Source organism: Muntiacus reevesi, chromosome 9 (assembly GCF_963930625.1).
Source record: "Muntiacus reevesi chromosome 9, mMunRee1.1, whole genome shotgun sequence".
Lineage (NCBI taxonomy): Eukaryota > Metazoa > Chordata > Mammalia > Artiodactyla > Cervidae > Muntiacus > Muntiacus reevesi.
In genome coordinates, this window is record NC_089257.1 from 44,519,599 (window position 1) to 44,546,364 (window position 26,766).

General features: G+C 51.9%; 1 protein-coding gene across 1 annotated transcript in view; it reads right to left on the reverse strand.

The window, feature by feature from the left end:
- Positions 1 to 25,152, reverse strand: part of DCHS1 (dachsous cadherin-related 1) — a 36,691-nt gene extending 11,539 nt beyond the window's left edge. The window contains exons 1-6 of the mRNA XM_065944183.1: positions 24,910 to 25,152; positions 8,339 to 10,249; positions 2,223 to 2,411; positions 1,900 to 2,131; positions 1,555 to 1,791; positions 204 to 1,229 (exon numbers count right to left, since the gene is read on the reverse strand). Coding sequence (XP_065800255.1) covers positions 204 to 1,229; positions 1,555 to 1,791; positions 1,900 to 2,131; positions 2,223 to 2,411; positions 8,339 to 10,129 — 3,475 coding nt within the window. The 5' untranslated portion in view covers positions 10,130 to 10,249; positions 24,910 to 25,152. The remainder of the gene's footprint in view (positions 1 to 203; positions 1,230 to 1,554; positions 1,792 to 1,899; positions 2,132 to 2,222; positions 2,412 to 8,338; positions 10,250 to 24,909) is intronic.
- Positions 25,153 to 26,766: the final 1,614 nt, after the last annotated feature.

The following is a 26,766-nucleotide window of genomic DNA, read 5'->3' on the forward strand; positions in this document are numbered from 1 at the left end:
CAGACAGCATGGATGGGGTAGCCAGAGATGAAGAGCCTGGGGTCTGTGAGAGGCTGGGGTTGGGACAGTGTGGAAAGGAATGCCCGGGGAAAACTCTGGGCTCAGTCCTGGTCCCCACAACCAGGCTCTGGGGATCGTGTCTGGGTGTTCACCATTCTGAGGATGAGGCTATGGGATCTCAGATTTTGGGTCCCAGTGCTCACCAGTCTGGGGGTGGATGCGGAAGGCCTTGCTGTCTTCTGACAGAGGTCGCAGGCTGTAGGTCAGACGTCCGTTGAGTCCTGAGTCTCTGTCAGTGGCAAGGACCCGACCCACGCTGGTCCCTGGGGGCTGGTTTTCAGCCACAGCCAGGAAGGTGGGCTCCTCAGACAAGCGGGGACTATGGTCGTTCTGGTTGAGGATGCTGACCCTTACGGTGGCTGTGGCTGTCTGCTGCCCTAACTCAGCTTTGGATCCAGACACTGCCATTACTTTCAGTGTATACAACTCCTGGGCTTCATAGTCCAGTGCTGCCCGCACCCACAGCCATCCACTCTGTGGTTCCAGGCCAAAGAGGCTACCTGGCCCATCTGCTGCAAGGTGGTAGGTGACAGGGCCCCCATCTGGTGCTCGAGCCTGCACTTGCAGGACTTGAGTTCCAGGGGTGGTGCCTGAGGGCAGGTCTACACGGTAGATAGGGCTGTCGAAGTGGGGAGCCAGCCCACGGGTCCCCAAGTCCTGTACCACCACCCGCAGTCGAAAGTGGCTGGTGCGAGGTGGGGAGCCTCCATCCCGGGCTTCCAGCTCCAGTTCATGGGCTGGTCCCCCCGGAGGTCCCAGAGGTCCCATAAGTCGTATGTGGCCTGTGGTGGGGTCCACAGTGAAGGCCCCACCACCCCCAGTAAGCAGGGTAAAGGTGACTCGACTGTTAACACCCGAGTCGGGGTCCAGAGCCCGCAGTGTATAGATGAGGGTCCCTGGGGCAGTACTCGATGGCAGCAGCACCGTGTCTTCAGGCGCAGGGAAGGCAGGGGAGTTGTCGTTCACGTCGTCCAGCAGCACGCGCACCCGAGCTACAGCGAAAGCCGGTGGCACCCCACTGCCTGCCCGCACCTCCAGCTCCAGCACTGGTCCCAGCAGCTCCCGGTCCAGAGGGCGGAGCGTCTGTAACAGGCCAGTGGCCCCATCTAGGGAGAAGAGTCCTCGGGGATCCCCCCCTGACAGGGCGAGGGTCACAGGCCCCAAGCGACCTAGGGAAGAGAGAGCAGTCAGAAAAGAGATGAGGACACCTTCTAAGTTGGACCCCAGACTCTGATCCCCAAAAGGGCTAGGTAGTGACCACATCTGGGCCTTTCAGAGTAATAGGGGAGAGGCCGGTGTTGGCAAAGAAGCTGAGTGGCACTAGGGTGATATTCATGTACCTGGGGATGAAGCAGAGTGCCTGCGCCATGCCCAAGGAGGCGGCGGGGACTAGAACCAGAGTGTTTTGTATTGGGACTATCAGTGGTGTGATACCCGAGGGTTACATTGGGGTGTCTGGGTATGGCACCACGTGGGTATAGTGATAAGGGATACCTGGTGGATTGTGTGCCTGGACTACGCCCACACTGGTGCCTGGTGCCACATCCTCTGGCACAGAAAAGACATACTGAAGCTGCTCAAACACTGGTGGTACAGGGGTTCCAGCCACAATGCTGATGTTGACTCGGGCACTGGGTTCTGCCTGCAGGCCACCTCCATCCCGAGCCCCGATCTCCAGCTGCACCATGGAACTGGCCCGTCTGGCCAAGGGCCAGGCTACCGTCAATAGCCCTGAAGGAGGGACAGAAGCGGAGATGTATAAGGAAACAGAATAGCATTGCAAGGGTTGTGGGGGAGGGCAGGTGGGGAGGCAAGCCCTGGGAATGGGAGGATCCTCACCTGAGTGCTCGTCCAAGGCAAAGAGCGGGGGGCTGTTGCCAGCCAGGATGTGGTAGGAGAGTCGCCCATGGGGTCCCTGATCAGGGTCGTGGGCACGTACCCTCAGCACAGCTGTGCCTGGTGCACTCTGGGCGCTCAGACTGGCAGCATACTCCCGAGGATAAAACTGAGGTGGGTTGTCATTCTCGTCTGACACAAACACCTTCACATATACCATAGACTTGAGGCCTCCCTAGTGAGACATGCAGCCATTCAGTCAGGTGGGTCTTGATTGGCCCTACTGAGTGCCCTCCCCGCAGCCTGCCCACAGTCTGCCCACTCACCCCATCCACAGCTGTCACCGTGAAGTCAAAGCTTGAGGGCCCCTGATCGCGGTCCAGGGTCCGGGTCGTGCACACGTCACCACTGTGGGCATCGATGCGGAACGGGGGAGACCCTGAGGTCCCAAGTCCGGCACCCAAGGAATAGGAGAGGAGGCCAAATGGGCCACTGTCTGCATCTGTGGCTGTCACCTGGGGAGAGGCTGGGGTCAGTAATGCCCCATCTTTTTGGCCAGAAGAGCCAAGTTAAGTAGTAGTTAGAAGGAGCAGACCCTTGGCCAGTTGGTGCCCAGTCTTTGGATGGTGGATACACAGAAGGGATTAGTAGGTTACTAGTTTAGGCTAAACTCTAGTTTAGTTTAGGCTAAACTCTAAACCCAGCTTAGATCTCATCACTTGTGTTAGGTTCCTATGAGCCTCTGATCACATTTTTGTCAACTGAGCGATAGATAGATAGCTTTGTTTTATGTGTGTTTCTGTTTAAAAGAACCTTATGAATATATATTGTTGGTTGACTGACACTGAACTCAGGGCCAATGGCACAACTCATATCTAAGTGAAACTGACATGTATTTTGTCTATAAGGCACAGCACAGCCCTCTTGCTTTTAAGAACACAGACAGCACTTCAGCACTACAGTTGGGGGCCATTTTAAACAGCAAAATCACCAAACAGAAATCACAAAAATGTGAAAAATGTGGCACCAAATAGACCACGAAAAGGACCCTTGTTTACAACATAAGAGCTGAAACACGAAGGCAGGGCATTGCCTTGTTCGACCTCAGCCGGAATGTGCTCATCGAGAGACTTGAATTTTCCGTCCTTCTGCACATGTCTGGGAATGACAGTGAAATCTCCATGAGTGTGGATTCAAGGGTTACAAAGAAATTTAGACAGCTGGCGAATTCACAAATACAGAATCTGCAGATGGATGAGGACCAACTGTATTTAAAAGGAAAGTGCTAAGGGCAGTGACAGCAAGTTCCAGGTGGGTCACAGCAAGTTAATAACCATCACCAAGTCTCAGAATCACTTCAAGCAGAGAACTGGCTGACCTACAGAGTTATTCAGACTGCTGTTATAGGCCTGCTCTTTATTGAGTTTGGTCATTAAGTGGGATCTGATTGATTGCTGGGCTGATGAGGGTCTGCTCTATGCATTTATGGATGTGGCTTATGCACCCTTCACATCCCTTCATCTCTGGAGCCAATCTCACTGGAAATGAGAGACAGAGAACTGCAGGTCTATAGGACAATATTGAAGTCATTAAGTTCCACGTCCCCAAACTAAGAAAGTAAGAAATAGGGAAAGGCTTTCTTGGTGATTTCTCAGACATCTCCCAGACTGGCTCAGGTAGGGTTTATGATTGGATACCAAAGTCAGGAGCCTCTGAACATTTCAGAGTCAGATCAGCGGGAAATGCCGTTCCAAAAGCTTTGGAGCTTAAGACAGGGCCAGGCGCACAGTAGGTACTCTATGTAAATTTGTTCATTGATTAAACAGACATTTGGATTGCCCTGCCTTACAACAAAAACTTCTTTCAAAGCAAGTTTTATAAATTGGGTGCACATTAGGCCCTCAACAGTGGGTTAGCTGGTGCAGATTGCTGTAGCTGTGACAAAGTTTTCTTTGTGGCTATGAGGGCCTCAGGGTCATGATATGCTGTGAAAAGGAAGCTGGAGAGTTCCCCTTTCTTAGCCAGAAAATGTTGCTCAGAGAGAAGCCGAGCCAAGGACTTCTGATTGCTGCCCAGGCCCTTGACAGAGTGATTTGTGCCATTGTTTACCCTCCCGAGAGACACTAAGACCTTGCCATGCCGAGCCCTGGAAACAGCTCCTGCTCCAGCTCTTTACTGTGGCCATGGGCCCGGATATCCCAGGAGACAGACTTCCCCCCACATCCATCTGGTGGGCAGCAGCACAGCTGCGGCACCATCTCCAGAAGCTGTTAAAGACCTCTGCCCTCTGACTCGCTGCAGGAAGAAAGCAATAAATAGTGGTCAAGGAGGTTGTCAGGAAGTGACCCCAAAAGGCACAGGGACCAGTGACTGGAAATGACCAAGGCAGAAGTGCGTTTTCTGGCCTGTGCAGTCTCTGCTCAGAGGTTTCACTGCAAAGGCACAGCCTCCATTGTCAGCAGGCTCTCAGCCCCTCTTCACAGTCCAACCTTGGTCAGCTCCCTCTCCAGCTCTGCCTGAAAGCTGTAACTAACCTCACCTCTCTCCTTTTGTTTCCAGCCCCCCAGTGCCCCCACCCCAGCTCTCATCAAGTGCACTAGTGGCAAGGAGGAAATAAAGACCTTCGTGTGTGAACTCTCTAAAATTCCTACTAGACCACAAACTTACTGCATCTGCTCCATGCTGACTTCCTTCCCAGGAGTCTCTCCTGCTTCTCCTCCCACTGCCTCCCCACTGCCCAGCCTTCCTCCACCTCCCCTTACTCTGTCTGTTATATTGTTGTTCCCTGGAACCTTTCCTTGGCATCTTTTTCTTCTACACACTCTCTGAGTGCCTTCTCTTCCACTGCTGTGGCTCTGATGATGATCTGTACTTTGACCCAGACCACTCCTCTGTGCTCCCAACTTGTACATCCAAATGCCTGCTCAACATCTCCACTTGGATGTCCCACAGGCACCTTAAATCCAACCTGTCCTAAACTAAACTCATGATCATTCCAACCTCTCTCTAATGATTCTTCCATCTACGCAGCTGCTCGAGCCAGAAATCTGTTCTTCCCTTTTCCTCTGCCGACATATCAATCAACTGGGGACCAAGTAAATCCTCATTATCCTTCTTATTTGTCTATTCCTCTCCATTACCATTATCGCTGTTCTGACTCAGGCCTAAGTCGTCTCTCCCGTGGGCTACTATAGTTCCCTTTTGATAGGTGTCTGACCCTCCAGTCTTGTCCTCTACACCAGAACTTCTTAACCTCCACATGACTGACATTTGGGACCAAATATTTCTTTGTTGTGGTGCTGACATGTGCATTTTAGAATGCTTGGCAGCATCTCTATCTACTAAATGGGCTTCCCAGTTGGCTCAGTGGCAAAGAATCTGCCTGTTAATGCAGGAGATGCAGGAAGACGTGGGTTCAATCCCTGAGTCAGGAAGATCCCTTGGAGGAGGAAATGCAACCCACTCCAGTAATCTTGCCTAGAAAATCCCATGGACAGAGGAGCCTGGCAAGCTGCAGTCCATGGGGTCGCAAAGAGTCAGACACAACTGAGTGACTGAGCTCGCAGGCACGCTATCCACTAGGTACTGATCGATCCCACCAGTTGTGATGGCCAAAAATGTCTCTGCTACTGCTAAGTCACTTCAGTCGTGTTTGACTCTGAGATGTTGACAAATGTCCCCTCCAGAGGGCAAAATCACCAGCTATTGTCAACCACTGCTCTGCACTAGCAAAAGCATCTTTTGAGAGAACAAATATGATCAAATTATTCCCCTGCTCAAAAAGCTTCAATGTCCTCTAAAGAAAAATGCTCAGACTCCTTGGCTTGGCTTCACTCCTCGCTTTCTGGCCTCCTGCAGTCTCATCTCCCACTCTTCCATCTCACACCTTAAACTCCAGAGACATCAGGCCACTTGTAGGCCCTTGAACAAGTCAGACAGGTCAGGCTCTTACTCTTCTCTCTGCATGTCACCTCTGTATGGAACCCTTCCCTTATCTGGTTCCCTCGTCAGCTCCTGCTTATCCTCTGTCTTAGCTCAAAGGTCCTTTCCTTTGGGAAAACATTCAAACTGCCCATCTGTAACTCGTATGTATCTCCATATGGAAGTTTCTTTTATCCCAGTAAAACTGTTTCTTTGCATATGAATCTCCCCTCTAAATTGTAAACTCCATGAATTAGGTAGCAGTTACTCAATCATTACTGTATTCTGTATCCTGAATGACAGATATTCAAATGAATATTGAATGAATCAAATATTAAGACTTCTTGTAAAGGTTATGAACACACAGTGGTCATTTTCACCCCTGCTTACCTATGATTACTACTAGTAAAAAGTCCAGGAAACCACCTGGAGAGATGCCCTCTTGCTTCAGGCACTAGTGAGGAGGGAAGTTAGAAGCCACAGCCCATTGGTCTTGGGCCAAGAGGGAGAGTAAACACATGGGAGAGTGGGTGGAAGCTGGACAGCAGCAGGCAGGCAAGCACCCAGCATCTGGTCAAACGGGAGGTCAGCCAGGCCCAGACACTGGCCTGAAAGTCTAGGCAAACAGCAGCTCCTCGAAGATGCTCAGGGGTCTTCTGAGACATAAACATTTCCTCCTAAGAGACCTCCCTGCCTCCAGTCTCCTCTCCTGCATCCAGAATTCTGTGTGAGAGCCAAAGCAATCTTTCCAGAAGACATATCAGGTTTGCCTAGAACCTCTCGTTGGTTCCCTGTGATTTTTAAACTAGTCAAAGCTGATGATCTGGTCCCTGTCTACTCTCTTTTCCCCATAACACTTTCTCATCAGCACAGTTGAGGCCAACCTGAACAATGCTGCCCATGAACACATATCATGATGTCTTGTAGCTTTTTCTGTGGGCTTGGAATTCCTGTCCATATACCCCACATTATCCCCTTTGCAAAGTCTCACTGCTTCTGCAAAGGTCTGCCTCTAGGCTTCCATAGCGCTTCATATGACACCTGAAACATCACTAGCTACTGGTGTATCTCCTTGCCTAGACTGGGACCTGCCTGGGAACAAGACTGTCTCCTTTCTTTGTTCTCGGGACCCAGCACAGTGCCAGGCTTACAGTGCTAAGTTAAGTTTTCAATGTATTACTTACCATTGATCTAATCTATTTTCACCCTTAAAGCAAGTTAGCTCCAAAAAAACAGACATAAAACATGGGATTTCACTGGTGGTTCAGTGGTTAAGACTCCAAGCTTCCACTGCATGGGACATAGGTTCAATCCCTGGTTGGGGAACTAAGAGCCCACGTGCCATGTGGCACAGCCAAATAAAACCCAACAACAACAACAAAAACAAACAAAAAACCAAACAAAAACAATCTGTAGTGAGGAGAGAAAGATGAGAGGAACAGGATTTTTAGGACAGTGAAACTACTCTCTATGTGTTATACTGTATGTCATTATATATGTCCATTATACATACACAATATACTTTTATCCAAAGCCATAGAAGGTACAACACCAAGAGTGAACTCTAATGTAAGCTATGGACTTGAATGACAATGATGGTTATGTAGATTCATCTGTTGCAGCAAATGTACCATTCTGGTGGGGGATGCTAATAGTGTGTGAGTCGGGGCAGGTTCATATGGAAAATCTACACCTTCCATGTAATAAGTGCTATGAATCAAAAACTGACTCCCAAACATAAAATCTTAAACAAAAACAAAACAATCTGATCCTGCCTTTTCTGGACCAAAGAAGTTCAGTGACCCTCTCTGCCTTTCAAGTAAAGTCCTAACCCCTCACAGCTTGGTGTCCAAGGACTTCTGCAATCTGACTTTGGCCTGCCTTTCCAGATGCATGCCTCCCCACTCATCTCCTTCAGGCTTGACTTGCAGGAAGTCTGTGGCTCCCTCAGCCTGTCCAGGGCTCCTGCCTCTTCCTCTGAGAGGTCCTCCTGGACACTGGGAATCTCACTGAATACTTCCTGTTATCTCTCATCCCTGTGCCTGATCCCAAGTTGCATTAGGGCTCAGCTCCAAGGGCATGGATGGGTGTATCTGCCAGGACAGTCTAGCACTGGACTAGGGCTGGAAGGCTCTGTAAATGCTGGCATCTTCCCTGGGGAACAAGAGCCACATGGGTGTGCAGAATCTCCATCTCTGCCTTGCAGAACAGCTTTGAAACTTTAAAGAGCCCCCTCTCACTTCCTCACACCGCAAGACACATTTCTCTATATCCAATCTTAATTCTCTCAACCCCAAGATCACCTGGCCCAGCTCCTGCACCCTGCTTTCTCACCTTCTCAGTAACCCTCACCCTCTGCACAGACTGTGTGGCTCACTGAATAAGACTGAATCCTCTGGCAAATGTCACCATCAACAGCTAGCACCTGCAAGGCTTGGTTCCTGCTCTGAGGTCCCCTGCGACCCTCTGATCCACTCCTGCCCACAGCACCACTCCGCTGTGTGTTGGGGGGCTTACCCACCTGTAGGAAGCAGGTTCCCGGCTGAGTGCCCTCAGGCAGCGAGGCATTGTAGAAAGTCCTCTGGAACTGCGGCTCGTTATCATTCACATCTTGCAAAACCACGCTCACTGTGGCTGAGGAGGAGAGAGGGGGCAAGCCCCCATCCGTGGCCACCACGATTAGCTGTGGCTGAGGTTCCAACTCATAGTCCAGCAAAGCAGCCGTAGTGACAATGCCTGAGGTGGGGTCTATGGAGAACCAGCGGGTGTGGACGCCTGGGGCCAGGCTGTAGGTGACCTGACCATTGGTGCCCTGGTCAGGATCCCGGGCCGTCACCCGCACCACGAAGCTGCCAGGCAGGGCAACCTCAGGCAGAGGCTCGGGTCGGTAGAGCTGGCGGTCAAAAGTAGGCACATTGTCGTTGACATCAGTGACGTGTAGCACAAAGGCAGCCTCGGCCCGCAGTGGGGGTGAGCCAGAGTCCGTGGCGGTAACTCGCAAGTTGTAGGCGTCGCGCTCCTCTCGATCCAGCCTCCGAGCCACACACACCAGGTAGATGACGCTGTCCTGGGTGCTGAGTGCAAAGTGGCCCTCTCCACCCTCCAGGGACACATTGACATGCGCAAAGTCACCATCATCTGGGTCTGACACAGAGATTCGAGCAACAAGCTGGCCCGGGGGGGCAGCCTCAGATACACGGGGGGAGCCGTCTGCACTCAGGAAGATGACAGTCATGGAGGGCTGATTGTCATTGGCGTCTCGCACATGCACGGTCACAAAGGCCGAGCCCAGTTCAGGGTGAGCCCCTCCATCCCGAGCCTGCACCACCAGTTCGTGGACCCGACGTTGCTCAAAGTCCAGCGGCCGCTCCAGGCGCAGCAGCCCCGTGTGCGCGTCAATGGAGAAGGGTCCGTCACCCTCGCTCTGCCTCCGGTTGATCTCGTAAGTTACAGCCCCATTGGCACCTGCATCAGCATCAGAGGCATACACCTGCAAGACAGGACTGCCGGGGGCCAGGCTCTCGGACACCGCAGCATGGTAGCGGCTCTGATTGAAAGCTGGGGCGTGGTCATTGATGTCTAGCAGTGTCACATCCAGCAGGGCCTGGGCCCTCCGAGGGGGTGAACCACCGTCGTAGGCCTCCAGTTGCAGCATGTAGTGTGAGCGGTTCTCTCGGTCCAGCTCTCCAGTAACTACCAGCTCAGGCACTGGGGCCCCATCCGAACCAGGGCGTGTCTCCAGCCGGAAGGTCTCTCCAGCCCCATCACCAGACAGGGCATAGCCTTGGGTTCCCAGGCGGCCAGCGTCCGCATCACGAGCGGGCTCCAGTGGGTAGCGAGTGCCAAGCGCTGTATGCTCAGGTATCTGCAGGACAGCTCGAGCCTGTGGGAAGGCCGGAGCGTGGTCATTGATGTCAGCCACTCGCACGGTAACTTCCACAGTGGCTCCGTCGGGAGTGACTGCAGTGAAGCGGTAGCGATCCCTCCGCTCGCGGTCCAGGACACGGGCTGTACGGACCACCCCACTGTGTTCATCGATGGCCAGGTCCGTGCCCACCCCGCTGCCCTCCTGGGCGGAGATGAAGTACATGGGAGGTGCCGCTGTGCCCGCTGGAAGCCCTGCACTGATGTCCCCAATCAGCGTGCCCGCTGGCTGCTCCTCATCAATCTGCAGGTCCAAGCTCCCAGCCTGACCCCAGGCACCTGGCGCCCCGGCCCCCAGGAGCAGTAGCATCAGCAATGATAGCAGGGAGAGGGGCCTGGGAATCTGCATGCCCGGGCACGAAGGTGCAGTGCCCTGCTCCTTCTGCATGGCAGGGCCAGTCCAGTTGTGCCTTGGGATCCAGCTCCAGGCCAGGCTCCAGGAGCAGCTTGAGCTCAGGTTTTGGATCAGGTCCAACTTGGACCCTGGCTCCAGCTCACGCTCTCTGACCTGGAAGGAAATCAGGAGGGAAAAAGTCATGATGGGGGAGGAATCAACAGTCCAGGGAGGCTGGGGTCCAGGCCACACCAGGACTGAAGTGGATTCAGCTCCCTGCAGGGCCCTCATGCTGCCTCACACCGTCTCCGGCCCAGAAAGCTCCTCAGGATCCACTGCAACCTTTAGCTGACAGGTACTAGCCCACCCCGATGCCTGTCCCCACCCGGTCCCCCAGCAGGTTGTTTTAGTCCTATTGTTCAGGTCTGAATGCCTTCAGATTCCCTTCCTTCCATCTCTAGACTTGAACATGTGGCCAGTTCTTTCTCATTTTTCCTCTCATTCAGGACTAATATCCCAATAACCATGTGCTTGGCAATGTCATCTGAACCTCAACCTTTTCCTCTCTGCCAGTCTTCTATTAACATTTAAATATGCTGATGTCTCTCTCTCCCTTCCTCTCTCTGTCTCCTTTTCCCTCTCCCCCATACACACACACACACACACACACACACACACATACACACACACACACACACCCCTTTGGCTCTACTTCCCTCTCTACTCTATTCAACAAGAGATTGAAGACCTGCTATGTGGAGAGGCCGAAGACATACCAGTGAATAAAGAAAACAGTCCAGGAACTGGACAAGTAATTAGCAGTGCGATGTGGGCCTCAAGGGAGAGGTGCAGGGAGCTGTGAGAACAGGGAGGGGCTGATCACAGTCAGGAGTCAGCGAGTGCTTCCCTGAGGAAACAGCATTCAAGTCAGGATCTACTTAATGCAGGTGTTAGCTAGACAACAGTGGGCAGAGAAGGGGAACAGAGAAATGAGAAAAGACTCAGAAGAGGGAACAGAAAGGGAGGCTTAGAGTCTACTGTCTAGAAAGGGCTGAGAGTGTCTGGGTGTGGGTAGGGCATGTGTGTGAGGTGTAGAGTGCTGAGGCAGAAGGGATGAAATAGGGCAGGGGCTCAGAGGCCATACTGATGATTTGAACTTTATGCTGAGGGCAAATGGAAGTCATGAAAGCATTCTAAGAGAGGGTACTGCAATATGACTGACATCTTGTGAAAATCACCATTGTTACACCTTTGTAAACACAGGCTCACACAGATGGGGAAGTTATCTTAGGACACCCCTCACCACACACCAGGCCAGGGTGTGGCTCTGATGGAGACCTGGATGAGTGTCAGCGATGAACATGGGGAGAAGTGGATAGCTCTGGTTTAGCAGGTAGAATGGCCAGGGCTTGATGGTGGCTTGAAGGCAGAGGATGAGGGAGTGGGAAGGGTCAAGGAGGATGGGCAAATTCCTGGCCCGAACCATCAGCTGAACAAAGGCATCCTTAACTGGCCAAAGAGAGAGAAAGAAATCCAGGGAAGGGTGGTGCCAACAATGCTAAGAGAGACAGCATTTCAAATACTGCTGATATTCAAGGAGAAGGCCTGAAGTCCCGGGAAGGCCTTTAGTGACTGGGTGAGAGCAGCATCAGTGGAGAAAGGTTTGCTCACTTGCCCCAGTTTCTCACTTCTCACACCCTCCTCCATCTATGCTTCCTCTCCTGTGACACTGCTTTCATTAAGCTTCCAACCATCGCTACACTCTGCATCCCATGGACGCTTTTTCATCTTCTTGCATCATTCTGAAATACTGAGTCACTGATCACTGGCTTCTTGAAACCTAGCCGTCTTGGCTTCATATGGTGACACCAACCTCTTGCTTCCATTGTACCTCTATGTCCACTCTTCAGTCTCCTGGGCCAGTTCTTCCTCTGCCCTTAAAACTGGTGCCCCTCAGGACTCAGTCCAGGGCTGCACGTTTTCCTACTTTTCACACTGCCTCAGTGGTCTTGTCCCCTCCCACGCCTTCAATTAAAAATGTTATCAGTCATTTTGTTTTCTTTGTTGTTCAGATGCTCAGTTGTGTCTGACTCATTGTGACCCCATGGACTGCAGCACTCCAGGCTTCCCTGTCCTTCACTATCTCCTGGAGTTTGCTCAAACTCATGTCCATTGAGTTGGTGATGCTATTTAACCATCTTATACTCCTGCCCTCAATCTTTCCCAGCATCAGGGTCTTTTCCAATGAGTTGGCTCTTTGCATCAAATGGCCAAAGTGTTGGAACTTCAGCTTTAGTATTGATCGTTTTATGTCTATTTGCTGATGACTTTGCAATCTCCAGCTCTGGAGAGTGCTGGAGACATATATACCCCCAGAAAACGGACTCCCTTACAGGGTATTCCTAAGCTTCACCTCAACCTGATTTTCCTCCTCCCTTCCCTTTCCTGTGAACAGCATCGCCACTCAGAAACTCCTTGGCTTCCTTGCTCTTCCTCAGTCAAAACCTGACTATCTCAGTGAGACACATCTCAAGCCTGCCCTTTCCTGTTTTCACACTGCTGCTGTCCAGGTCCAAGCACTGTCATCCCTCCTTTCGATTCCTTCCACAGCCCTTTATCCTCCCTGTGCCTCCTGGATTGGACCCCTTAGCCCACGTCCTCCTGACTGGAGCTATCCTCACAACTGTCACCAAAACACCCCTGACAAAAGGTTTCCACTGGTTCAATGTTACTGATGGCAGAAAACTGCTGCCCACTCTGGACAAAAAAAAAAAAAAAAAGCAGATGCATACACCCAAACTGTGCCTGCAGTTTTAAGGGTTCATGGACACTAGGTATAGAATGTCTATTCACAAGACAAAGCCCAACGCCCTTAATATACCCTCCAGACCTGAGCCCCGCCATCTCTCCACTATGCCTCACATTCACTTTGCCCCACCGCACCCTACGTTCCTACACTAAACCCCTCACCTGTTCCCCCCGCAACTTCTTGCCTTGTATGAACTATGCTCTCGTCCTGAGATATCCTTTAAAGGTCCTGTCCAACTGGCCATCTCCTCTCGAACTTCAAGATGCTGTCTTCTGAGGATGCTTCTGTGATATCTCTGTGACCTCCCTGCAGTGCCCACTGTGTACCCCACTGGGCTCTCATTGCTTTGGATGCACACTGCCACAGACTGCATAGCAGCCCTGTTTTGTTCATGTGTGCGCCCGATTCTCCTCTCCTTCCACACTGAATCAGAAGATCCCCAAGGGTAGCAGCTTGAGGGTCTCAGTCCCATGTTCTCCAGCATTTGGTAGCGGTATCATGACAGCAGGCAGTGCAGAATGAATGGCCAGAATCTCATAACTGCACACTACCGCCTTCACCGACTGACAGAAGGGGAACTGTCCCTGGACATGCCAGCTCTGTCACACACAGACACGCGTGAGCCTGTGCCCCTGAGGCACCATGGTCAGAAGTGTGGCCACAGAAGTGGCTACTGAGGTGTGTCCTTTGGGCTTTCTAGACTTGCTCTGCTCTAGGACTTCCCGTCCTCCCCAGGGATAAGAACTTCTGACCCTCTACTTATACTTCCAACCCCATCTCTCCCATCTGTGTGAGCCAATCAAGAGAGCTGGGACGCTGAAGTTTGAGTGCAGTCTGAATGTTATTTTCCTAATCCATATAATGACCATGGTAATGCCTACTATCTGCCGTTTTGTGAAAATCACAGGTGATGGAAATGGGAGCCCAGAGTTGGGCACTTTGCAGGTGCTCTCGCCTGGGTTCCCAGCACCATCCCTGATGAGGCTCCTCATCCTGGCTTCAGAGTTGTAGGGTTCACTAGGACCCCTCTTCCCAGAGCTCAAGTCTGCAAAGCCTAAGGAGCTGCCACATGGAATAACAGATCAGAGGAATTCAGAACAAGAAGGGCAGAGTGAACACAGGCCTGACCAGAGAGGGGAGAGGCTAGGTGTACAGACGTGGTGCAGCGGCCAGGGTCGGGGACCTAAGCCTAGAGACTGGGGTAAGGGTCAAGGGTTAGGAACGGGTCCTATTCATTTAATCAGTCAGTGCAGAGAAAGCAGGGTGGGCAGAGAAGATAACGGACAGTGAGGTCAATGTCTTCTTACATTCTGTATTAGGGTTCTCTGCACCAAGAAACAGAATGTCAGCTCTTTGAGGGCCAGGACTCTATCTTAATCACCATTTTGTGTAGCACAGGGCATGGCACATGATCAGCACATTTTCTGAATGAAAAGATCCGTGAATGGTGTGAGGTAACTCTCAGGTGAGTGATCAGCCTTGAGGAGGCATCCAGGCCCAGGCAGATGTCCCTTCTCCCAAGTTGTGCAGACCTTGGTGCCCTCCTGGGTCCCTGTCCAATGCAGACTCCCGCATACACCCTCACAGTGGACGCACAAAGGTGCCTCCTCATGAAGTCACAGGCCCACACACAGCCAGGCAAAGAGATGCACAGACTCGAGTACAGGCAGACCGGCACACTCCATACACACTCACACTCACACAGACAGAGGCTACTCTTACACATAGAGAGATGCCCTTCCTCACACACACGCGTTTATTCACCTGGAACCTTCCTCCCCGTCTAACACATGCAGGCACACGTACAGACACACACACATGCTTTTGTCCACACAGACACATACACACAGAAAGACACTTTCCCACAGGCCTCATGTAGACAAGCACGCACACACACTCACACACACTCACACACACCCTTCCTCTCACGGACACAGACAGACCACATTCACCCCTGCGCAGACTCCCACTGGCAGACCCACCCACACGCCGGCACGCTCTCACACACGCTGCCGGGGCACTCGTGGTCAGCTCTGCGGCTGCAGCTGTGACCTTGAGGTCCCTGGGGCCTGTCTGGACTGTGCCTCATCACTTCCTGCTCCAGGGCTTCCAGCTCCAAACTCGAACTCCAGACTCTCTCCCGAGACTGTCTCATCCTCTCTCCAACTCTCTTCTCAGCACCATCTCCCCATCTGTCCAGGGTTTCTCACTGCTTCTTCCCCAAGACTTGCTCCTCCTCCCTGTTCCTGTCTCTTTCCCTCTCCAGGTCTGTCCCAGCCCTTCCCCCAGATCCGGTCTAAACCATCCATCTTGTCTATTTCCCCATTCTGTCCTGCCTCCTACCCAGATCTGTCTTCTTTCTCCCCCAGACTGGTCACACTGCTCCCCCCGCCCAGATCTCCTTGCTACATGCCCTCGCCCCGTCCCGGGCCTGTTACTCTGTCCTCTGGCTCCATCCTACTCTCCCCCTCTAGCCCCACATCTGGGCCTCTGGAACCACAGCTGGTTCTCATTAGGAGGGGGAGGGGCGAGACTGTTCATTGGGGCCTGCAATGTGATGTCAATCCACACCCCCCCACCCCTAACACACACACACAGCCTGTGTGTCTATAGGACCTGGGAGCAGGGGGAACATGGGAGAGGAAAGAGGTGGGCTGAGGGGGAGTCGCAGGGGGACCATAAGGGAAGGGTGCTCCAGGAGGAAGCAGAGGAGTGGCCTGAGGTGCAGAGGGGAAGCTGGGGGAGCTGGCACCTCGCAGGCCTCCTCCCTCAGCTTCCTGTCCCAGGGCCAGGAAGGGGCAGGGACCAGAAAGACAACAGGGTGAGGAGGGGGCTGCAAAAGGCAGACTGGCCCAGAAGTGGAGGAAGAAGAGGGTAGCCTTGGGCGAAGGGAGGTGAAGGAACAGGGCCAGGCATAAAGGAGAAAGGAAGAGAGGCGAGAGTTCTCACAGGGGATGACTGGGAGCAAGACTGGGGGAGAGTGAGTGTGTGTCGGCAAAGGAAAGAGTGAGGAGTTCACACAGAAAGGGGAGGTAAGTCAGAGACGGGAACAGCTGGGCTGGAGTGAGGGGGGAGCATAAATAAAGGAAGGAGTTAGGGCTGGGGAGAGGGTGTGGGGAGCAGAAAAGAGGAAAGGAGGAGTGAGCACAGGAGGAAGAGGAGAAGGCTGACAAGCTGGCTTCCCTGGATGTCCCCTGGACAACCTCATGGATGGGCAGCTGGGCAGTGCCCGGGCCTGGCTCTGTCCCTCCCGAGGACTGGTTCCCATTAGGCACCTCAGGGAGAGGCCGGGACGGATGTGAGCACAGAAGGCAGAAGGAAAATTTCTTTCCTGAGCTGTTAGTGTGCTGGCAATTCATAGACGGTGCCTTATTTAATCATCTTAATCATCCTAACAGCCTGGGTCAGGGAGGCGTCCCACCTTTCAGCGAGGAAACTGGGGCTGGGAGTGAAACAACTGTCCTGAGTTAACACAGCCTTTTTTTTTTTTTAAAATAAAACATTTATTTATTTAATGATTACTAATCTAATTGCGGATTGTACCCACTCCAGTTGCATGGTTTCTCCCTCCTCCTGAAAAGTTACTCTTCAGAATTAGGTTTTTATCATTTCTAGTATGTCTTTATCACTTCACTGGCCTTAAAGTTATCCATTTTATTTCTCTATTTCTTGTGGTTATCTTTAAAGTTTTAGCATCTAGACTTAGCTTACCAAAACCTAAAGTGATTATTTTTGTCCTCCTTCTGACATAGCCTTGATCTTATCCCAGGAGCATGCACTCCACGCTGCCTGAGATTCACGGAGAAGGGAAAGATGGAGGGAGGCAGAAATTACAGGGGAGCTGAAGGGAGAGACCTAGCAAGACAGTGGAGACCTGGAGAAGAGAACCCACGGGAGGAGGGGCACCAAGGACAAGGTGTTTGTAGCCCAGGTCAGTGGCAGTGGGACAGAGTAGACACAGAAGAAAAATGTGAGGAGGTGAGGTTGACAAGACTTGGCCACCTACCCTTCAGGAAGGGTGAGGGAACAGAAGGGCTCTAGATTGCCTCCCATTAATGCTGGTCTGATTATCAATGTGGGGCCATTAGGATACCACAGAGGAGAGCCATTTTGGGGGTGCCTGTTGGGGTCTTCTCATGGGGATGTCCCTCACACAGTTAGGGAGCTGTGGATAGAGGTCTGGAGCTGTGGAGCTGAGGATAGAGGTCTGTTTGGAGATATGGATTTGGACCAGCTAAGGAGTAACGGAGAGCCTTGGGTGCGGAGACCCATCAGCTAGGATGTGTGGAGAGAAAAAAGAGACTAGGACAGAACCCTGGGGAAGAGTACATTCAAGGGGCAGCCAAGGAGAACTTGATTCTTCTTGGAGAAGAATGAGGAGGCCATATCTCAGAAGTTAAGGAGAGAGCATTTCAACAAGGTCAGTAGTGTCCAATGCTGCTGAGAGGCCAAGTAAGATGAAGATTGAGAAGTAACCATTGGTTTTATGCAGTAATAAGGTCATAGTGATCTTGGGGAGAATCATTTCAGGAGACTCCTAAGGGAGCAAGCCTCCTGCAATGCGAAACGACAGGGAATTAATGAACTAGCCATAGACAAGATGTCAGCATAGAGTCATCCATCAACATGTGCTTACTGCACACCTAGAAAAGAGAGGCAGTGTGTCATGGTGAGGAAGGACAGGACAGTGCTGAAGACTGGACTTGGGCCAAACCAACTCTGGGATTTCTCTCCAGTTTCTCACTTGCTAGTTATGTAACCTTTGGTGAGCCATTTAAATGTTCAGTGCTTCCATTTGCTCATTTACAAAATAGGAACAGTAATAACACTACAGTGTATTTGCAGTTAGAATAGTGTGTGGCATAGAGTAGGCATTTTATAAGTGCACAAGCATGAGCTATTACTATGGTGGTTAGGACGATGGGCTCTGCTGAGTCAAATTCAGACTCTGCTGCTTATGGTGTAATCCTGGGAAAATTGTTTAATCTTTCTAGGCCTGAGTTTTTTCTTTTGTAAAATGGGGATCAAAGTGCCTGTTTTATATAGTTGATAGGGGAGTTAAATGAAAGAATGCCACGAAAAACTTAGCATGGTGGCTGGTACACAGTGAAGGCTCAATGAATGTCAGCTCCCATTGTGTGCCAGATGCTCACAATAACCCTGGGATAAGTGTTATTCTACAGGTGAGGAGACAAAAGCTCAGAGCAGGTAGCAGAGAAACATCTGGAACACAGCTCCAACAGACTCCAAGGTTATTGCTTTCTCATCTACAGTATTGCTTCTCTGCTGGAGGACATGGAGCAGCCTGATAAAGGGTCATGGAAGTGGCCAAGCAACCGAACAGGGATTGTGCCTGAGAACTGTGGGTAGGAGAGTAATTCCAGCGTGCACATAAGGTGGATCAGAGGTGATCAGTGACAAGGCAGTTATAAGTCCAGGTTGAGGGTCAGGTGGGCATGAGGTCAGGTAGTGAGAGGGGAAGTGACCAGAGGAGGCTTGGAGGTTTCTAGAAGGCAAAGGGAAAAAAAGGAGGGATGGGTCCAGGGCACGCATGTGCAATAATTCATTGATACATTTATTCAGTTAGTATCTATTTCAATAGATACTTGACCTACAATGTGCCAAACACCATTTAGTTCAGTTTAGTTCAGTTCAGTCGCTCGTGTTCGACTCTTTGCGAACCCATGAATCGCAGCACGCAAGGCCTCCCTGTCTATCACCAACTCCCGGAGCTTACTCAAACTCATGTCCATCGAGTCGGTAGTGCCATCCGGCCATCTCATCCTCTGTCGTCCCCTTCTCCTCCTGTCCCCAATCCCTCCCAGCATGAGGGTTTTTTCCAATGAGTCAACTCTTCGCATGAGGTGGCCAAAGTACTGGAGTTTCAGCTTCAGCATCAATCCTTCCAATGAATACCCAGGACTGATCTCCTCAAACACCATACTAAGCAGTAAAGACACAGCAGTGACCTGGACAGATCACATCCCTGCCTTCATGGTGTTCACATGGTTTGGGCATTGGTCAGGGGCTGGCAGGGCAGGGTGAGAGATCTAGGGGTGGTGGGATGAACAGCAAGAGCCTGGTCTTAAGGTCTAACTCTCATATGTAGGGTCCAGGCTACACAGGAGGCTGGTGAGACGGCAGAGAAGTTGGAGATGTAGAGGGAAGAACGAGTTTGGGGAAATGAGATGTTGAAAAGAAGAGTAGTAGAGGGGCTGAGATTGTGGAAGTAAAACAAACTAAATTAAGAGTTGAACATTTAATAGCCGTTTTCTTTCTCAATCCTCAAAACAACTCTATACCTCCATATTCAACTGAGGGAAGGGAAGCTCAGAGAAGCTAAGGTGATCCAGGTGATAAATGGTGTGACTGGAAGGTGTGAAGTACAGCCCTCCTTTTTTTCCTCCCTTTCCTCCTTCCTCACCAAGCATATGAGAGTGTGTTCCAGGCTCTGAGAAGAAAAAGCTCCCTCCATTGAGCAGCTTAGACAGAAAAACATAAACAACAGGCCTGGGGGTTCTAGGTGGACTGCTAGGAAGAGATGCCCTCTCAACAGGGGACAGAGGAACTGAGAAGCCCCTCCTAAGTGGTAGAGGCTGAAATGCCCAGCAGTAAGAGGATTACCTGGAAACACAGACACCAGAACTGAAGGGAGGGGCAGGCAGCAGGAAACCAGGAAGGCGAAGGGATCCAATAGCTTGAACCCAGCAGAGGGGCTTTTGCTTGCGGGTGCCAGGGTATCAGAAAGTCTGATCTTACTTCTGTTACTACTGACAGGCAGAAAAAAAGAGGAAGAAGGCACAAGTACCTGGAAACCTGATATGGGGAAGGGTCTGCGTGCCAGGAACAGGAGGGCACAGAGTGGTGTGTGCTAGGGGGCTGTTAGCAGAAGGAGCAGCCTGTGACACCTCCTAGGAAGGGGGCCTGGTGGAGTAGAACAGATGGAGCAGCCCCGTAGTCCTGTGGCCTGATAGCATGTCAGTTTCCTCGGCTTCCACTCCCTCCAAGAACCCTGACAACCACGTGGTCCCATAGATTTGGATCTGCACATTTCTGATGTTTATTAAATATTTGGCAGCTGAATGAAAGAGAAATAAAGTACAGATCAGGGGCGAGAAGATGATCCAGGAAAAGAGAAGCCCAGGTGAAAGAGAGAGAAGAGGAGAGCCGTAGGGGGAGGAAGGACAACTTGTCGGGGAGGGGACTGGAAACATCTCTACTGGGTACGTGGGCATGTGTGGAAATGACTCTATTGTGTGGGCAGCTGAGACCATGAGTCAGTCTTCTGAAGAGTGAATGAGAGTGAGGGGGGCGCTGTGAGGTGCCTCATTCATTCATTTGTTCATTGCCAATCATCTATAGAGGAACCTGGGTGATGTGAAGATGAATAACATGCAACGTTGCCATTAAGGACGTCCCAGCTCAGGCAGAGAGACAAAAAGTGAAGAGGCAATGACAACAGTGAGACAAGAGGATTCCAAGCTGGTCTGGTGGTCAGGAGAGGGAGCGTTTGAGAAGAGAGCTGAGGATGGGAAGGGGTCAGCCAGGAGACAAAGGGAGTAAAGGGCTTTTCAGGCACAGAGCAGTGTGTCTGAAGGGCTAGAAGCATGGAAGAATGCAGCGTCTTTGGAGAACGACAAGGAATTCAGTATGGCCGGGACTTGCAATGTGAGGGAACTATGGAAACAGGACAGGCTATGAGGCTGGGGAGGCTGGGGGGAGCCAGATAGTGACAGATCTCTGAAGCCTCCTTAATGTAGAAATCTCACCCAAGATAGTGCAAGGATACTAAAGAACGCTACGCAGGGAATGCTATGTCTGAATTTGCTTAGGGAAAAGATTGGATTGGAAGAGGGAGGAGTAGACGTCTAGGGAGATAAGTTAGGAGGCTTTTGCTGTAAGTCATGTGAAAAGATGGTGAGATGAAGGCACTAGCTGAGCCCATGGATAAAAGGGGATGGCATGTCAGAGAAAGCTGGTAAGGAAGGAGAACCAACAGGTTCTAGGTTAGAGGACATGTAGAGGAGGGAGTGGCTACAGTTAATTTCTGGCTTTGTAGCTTGTTAACTGAGTGCAGATGGTGGTTTTGGGGAGGAAGGAATGATGAGATCCGGTCTGGGACATGTTAGGGGACTCTATAGTCTGGGCTCAATAGTAAAAATCCAAAAGGAAGCAAGTCTGCAGGTCTGAGGGTCTGAAGAGAGATCTGGAAGAAATAGTTATTTGGAAGTCATCAGCTTATTCAGATGATAATTAAAGCCCTGGAAATGAATGAGATAGATCACCCAGAGGGGTGTATACAGTGAGATGATAAGAAGGTCCAAGTCAGAACTCTAATAAATTGTTAACACTTAGGGGTCGCCCAATCACACATAGCGTGCATGCGTGCTCAGTTGCTCAGCCGTGTCCAACTCTTTGCGACCCCATGGACTGTAGCCTGCCAGGCTCCTCCGTCCATGGGATCTTCCAGGCAAGAATACTGAAGCGGTTTGCCATTTTCTCCTCCAGGGGATCTTCCTGACTCAGGGATCAAACCCGTATCTTCTGTGTCTCCTGTATTGGCAGGCGGGTTCTTTACCACTAGTGCCACCTGGGAAGCCCTAGGTGCCACCCAAAGGAGTCCCCAAAGCAGACAGAGAAGGAACAGTCAGGAGGTGTTTTGAGAGAGGGATGCATAGATCCCACCCTATTGTATCATCATCTGTTTATTTGCCTGTCTCCTTTGCAGAGGGTAGGAACAGTGTCTTCTATCATCATATTCTCACCGCCTCGCAGTGTGGTTGGGACATGAGAGCTCATCAAATGTTGACAGAATAAAATAGTGGTTCAAAAGGCATTAGACATGAATGATTCAAAGAGGAAATAACAGTCAACAATGTTGGACCCTGCCAAGAGGTCAAGCAGTTGAGGACTTTTGAAAAAAGCCCCTAGATTTGGCAAATGAGAAGTCATGTTCTCTTAGGGAGAGCAGTTACATAGATGGGGCAGGAATAAATGGGAGGTCAGGAGGTGGGAACAGTTCGGTGCAGAAGAGCTTTTCACAAAACACGGCAGTGAAGCAAAGCGAGAGAGCGTCTTCGCTAGTCAGGTATTTCAGAGTGCAGGAAAGTAGGAGAGCCTGGAGGCTCTTCATGTGCTCATAGGAGGAAAAAGAGTGCACAGGGAGAATCTAGACACATGGATAAGACTCAAGAGTAATTTGTCAAGTGAGGTCTCCCCTGAGGCCGAAGTGGATGGGATCTCCAACAGCCGAGGGAATTCAAACTGGATGGCCTCAACTTTCTGAGTGGCTGACAGACCAAGTCTGTCTGTCATGTCTACTCTTCCTTCCTTCCTCCCTCTCCTTCAGCCCCGGTGTCCATGTATCCATCCTGTCACTGAATCCTTCTGACCCCACTGCTTAAAGAATTCTTGAAGCTACCTACTACCTCAATCTCTACTGCCATTCTTCCAGTTCAGCCCAGCATTATTTCCTCCTGAGTCCCTACAGCAGCCAACTATCCCCTTCCTTTCAGATGCCTCCCTCTAATCTCCACACTGCTGTCAGAGTGGTCTCTGTAAGACAGATCTGATCAGATCATAGCACAGCTTCAAATGATTCGGTGACTTTCAATTATCCCTGGGTTCGGTAAGCACTCATGTGACCTATAAGAAGTACATAACCCAACTAACCCTTCCTCACCTCTCCCAGACTCTCTGACCCACCCTCACATCGTGCTACCAGTGCCAGGCTCATTGGACTGCTTTCCCCTTCAGACATACAATACTTTCTTAACGTGGGTTTTCCGGTGCTGCTCCCTAGGTTTGGCATACTCTCCACACACTCCACCTCACCGTCGCCTCTCCTCTGCTTGGTAGCCTCCTACTTATCTATCAAGCATAAGCTTCAACGTCACTTCCTTCCAAAAACCTCTTCCAGTTCCCCTTCAAGGGCTCAGGTTGGCCTGCTATGTGCTGCCACGTCACAGTGCTCACCCCACGGCCTGTAAGCTCCATAAGGGCAAGGACCATGTCGATTTTGTTCACCCTTGCAATGCTATTGCCTGTCACACTGCTTGGCACACAGTAGGTGCTTAATAGGTGTTCGCAGAATAAATGATCCAGTGGGTTGACTAACTAATCTGCTGGAAAAAATGAGGGATGCAAGGTTAAGGGATATAAAAAACTAGAAAATATTTCATCTATTTGTTTATTTATGGAGGGCCCAGTTGAGGGTGCAATTTATAGAAGCATGAATTTATAGAAGCATCACTTGGTGTGGCTGGGAAATCATTCCAGCTGGGTTGAGACTTTGTGGGACGGGTGGTCTAAAGACAATGACAAAGGAATAGAGTGGTCAAAGAGTGGGTGAAGTGATGGTCTTGGACATATACATTGGAAGGAGAGTATAAAGCCAGAGAGGAGAAGATTAAGAAAAAGCTAAAAGGTTAAGGGCAAGGGATCACTGTGAGGTTGAAGGGTAACTGGAATGGGAGTGAGGGCATCAGGGAGCTCAAAGGACTCAGGAGGCTGTGGGCAGAGTGGAATGTAGGTGCAAAATTTCTGAGACAGACCAGTTCCACTGAGTGGTCCTGGGAGAGGAGATGGTAATAGGAGTTGAAGAACTCAAGAAACTGTGAGGCTACACTTGGAGGGACACTTAGAACCATGGCAGGATACAGGGTGAGGGAAAAACTGATCCAAATCCCCAAGTTTTCAAGGAATCAGAGGGTAACCCTGAGAGGTCTATGGGTGAGAAGAAGCCTTGGTGTGAGCATCATAAGTTAATGGGAGTTTATTCAGCAGTTGGGACCGCTCAGTCTGTGGCGTGTGCAGGACACCTAAAAGTGTTTCTTGTGGGATGTTGGTAAGAGTGACCGTAACACAGCATCCCGTTAGTGTCCGGTCTCTGAGACACCTGCTATGTACAGACAGCCCTGAAGTACAACCTAGATGCTGGTGGGCTGTGACAGGTTCCCCGTGGATGCGTGTTGCTCCAGCAGTGTCTCAGGAAAGGTGCTGGCAGCAACCGTGTCTCCCATGCTGTGTGCTAGCTTTGACAGAGGTCCTGCGGGAATGTGTTGGCTGCACCATTTCTGCTGTGGGTGTGCACTGTTCTCAGAGCACCTTTTGTAAATGTGTGTTGGCTCTGACAGTGCTTCCGGGGGGGTGTGTGATGGCTGTGAAGGCATCTCTTGTGGATGTGTGCTGCCTGTGACTGTGTCCCCTGTGGGCATTTGAGGAGTTGACATTAGCAACAATATTTTTCTGGCCTATGACCCCGTGGCTGCGGGCCCGGCCCACGCCACACTGAGTTCATTGTGCTCCTGGACCTCCCCGTCCCCACCCCCTCCACGTGGGCCGAGGCTGGTGGTGACCTCCCTCTGTCCCCTGTGCGGGATTCTGATCGAGGCATCCCGGACACAAACTCAACACGGTCTGGGTGACAGGCCTCCAGCTTGGGCTTGGCCTGTCTCTTCTGTTTCTCTTTACTTCTCCCCCCTCAGCTTCTTTGTCTCCGTTTGTCTGTCACACACCCATCCTCCACATTCTGACACATGGCTCCCACAGAGGCGGGCAACACACATACACACACACGCACACACACACACACTCCCTCACAAGGACTCGCTCACCAGACACACACTCACTCTGACCCACACCCCATCGTAGTGACACGCACGTACACACGGCCAGACACATACACGCAGACACACAACTCCCCAGTGACACGCACTGACTACACTCGGCGATGCACTCGCGCTCACACTCACACTCGGAGGAGCACACACACACCCTGCCCACACCCCCGGCACACTCACGCCGCCGCACTCCCGACGCGATGACACACGCAGCACAAAGACCCCCAGCCCTGCCCCCACGCTCACGTTCACGCCAGCCCTGGTCCCGCAGGCCCAGGCCCCCCCTCCCCCATTGTCTCCGGCTCAGAACAAAGCCCCCGGCTCCGTCGCCGCCACCGCCGCCCGGGAGAGGCCGGCGGGCCGGCGGGCGCGGCCGGACGGGCCGGGCGGCCGCGGGCACTGACCTCCGCGCGGCGCGGGCTCCCTCGCCCGGTCCTGGGGCGCCGTCCGGCGCGGTCAGCCCCCCGGGCAGCGCCCGCCCGCGCGGGGCCTGGGGCTGCGCATCGTCCGCCGCCGCTGTCTCTCAGTCCGCGAGCAGCTCCGGGCGACCCGCCGTCGGTCCGCGCGCCCCCGCCCGTCGATCGGTCCGTCCGCCGCCGCCGCCGGGGCGCCGCCTCCTCCACAGCCGCCCCGCGGAGGATGCGAGATTCGCCGCCGCGGCCCCGCGCCCCCTCCCCTCCCCTCCCCCGCCCTCCGCGCGGTAACCCGAACCCCCGCCCCTCCGCCCGCGAGCCCCCGCCTCCGCCCCCACCCGCGCTCCGCGCCGCGGCCCCCCCAGCCCGTCCTCCCTCCGCCCCTCGACTTCCCGGCCCCATCCCCGGCCGGATCCGGCCCCAGCGCCGCGCCGTCCCCGCGTCCCCGGTCCCTTCCCTTCTCCCGGTCCAAGCGCCCGGTCCCCTTTCCCCGTCCCGTTCTCCGCGTCCCCTTCTCCTTCTCGTCCTGCTCTTCCATCTTCTTTCCCGCCCCCTATTCCCCCGCCGTCCGCTCTTCTCCCTCACTGTTCTAGTCTCCTCCCCTCCTCCCCTTTTCTCCCCGTTCCCTCTCCCTTCTTCCCATCGTCTTCTTCTCGTCCCATCTCCCCATTCTTTCCTCTCCAGCCCCCTATCTTCCATCCCTTCTCCTGGATCCTCTCTCCTCACCTCTTCTCCGCACCAGTTCTCCCCGTGTCCTTTGCCTGCCCTTCTCCTTTCCCGTCTCCCCACCTCTTTTTCCCCAACCCCTTCTCCTTGTCCCTTTCTCCGTGTTTCCTCCCGACATCCCCTTACCTCCCAATTTCCTCTGTCATCTCTCTTTCCCCATCCTCTTCTTCCTTGTGAATCTCTCCATCCGCTCCTGATCACTTCTGTTTATCCCATGCTCTTTATTCCTTTTCCCTTTTTCGTCGCCTAGTTCACCCTTCCTCACTTCCTCTTTTATCCCAAAGTTGAGGCTCCGGATGGAAGGGACTGGAACGAGGAGATTTAGGGTGGGTGTTCTCACTCAGGGTATATACTTCTCAGAAAAGGAAAGGGAGATGGAAACTGGGCAGGGAGGTGGGAAGGGTCTTGAGGGGCCAACTGGGAGAGAAAATGAAAAGAAGTCCATCAGATGGAGGCGGACAGTGTTAAAGAACTAAAAGAGTTTAGATCCCTCTTCTCTGTCTTTCCTTATGACTGAGTGTAGGCTGTGAGTCTAAAGGTATTCTGGACTTGAGACTTGTGCAAATGGTACAAAGAAATCAGGAACTTCTGGGGAGAGAAAGCAGTTTCAATTCAAGCAGAAGGGAGGGTGATTTTTTCAAGAGGAGTGAAGGAGACGCTGGAATCCTTGATAGCATCCAGGTTTCTGGCTTGGGCAGCTGGGTTTGGTGGTGACATTCACTGCGTTGGACAAAAGGAGGAGGAGTAGCTTGCAGAAGGCTGATTTTAGGAAGATGATGACTTTTGATTTGGGCTGCTGACTTTGAAGTGCCTGTTGGCTAGGTAGGTCTGTAGCTTAGAAGAGCGGTCTGGGATGGACATAAATATTTGGGAATCATCTGCAAAGACCATATAAGCTTGAATATAGGGTGAGGTTTTTGCTGTTTTGTTTTTCCAAAATCATACCAAAGGAAAGAGGGAGTAACCTTATACTTGAGTTCTTACAAAGTCTCTCATATTACAGGGTTTGCTCTCATTTACTTTATTTTGAACAACAAACCACTGGATAGGGCAGTATGGTATGGTGACTAAGCTTCTGGACTCTGGAGCCAGACTGCCTGACTTGGGGTCCAGACCCTGCCA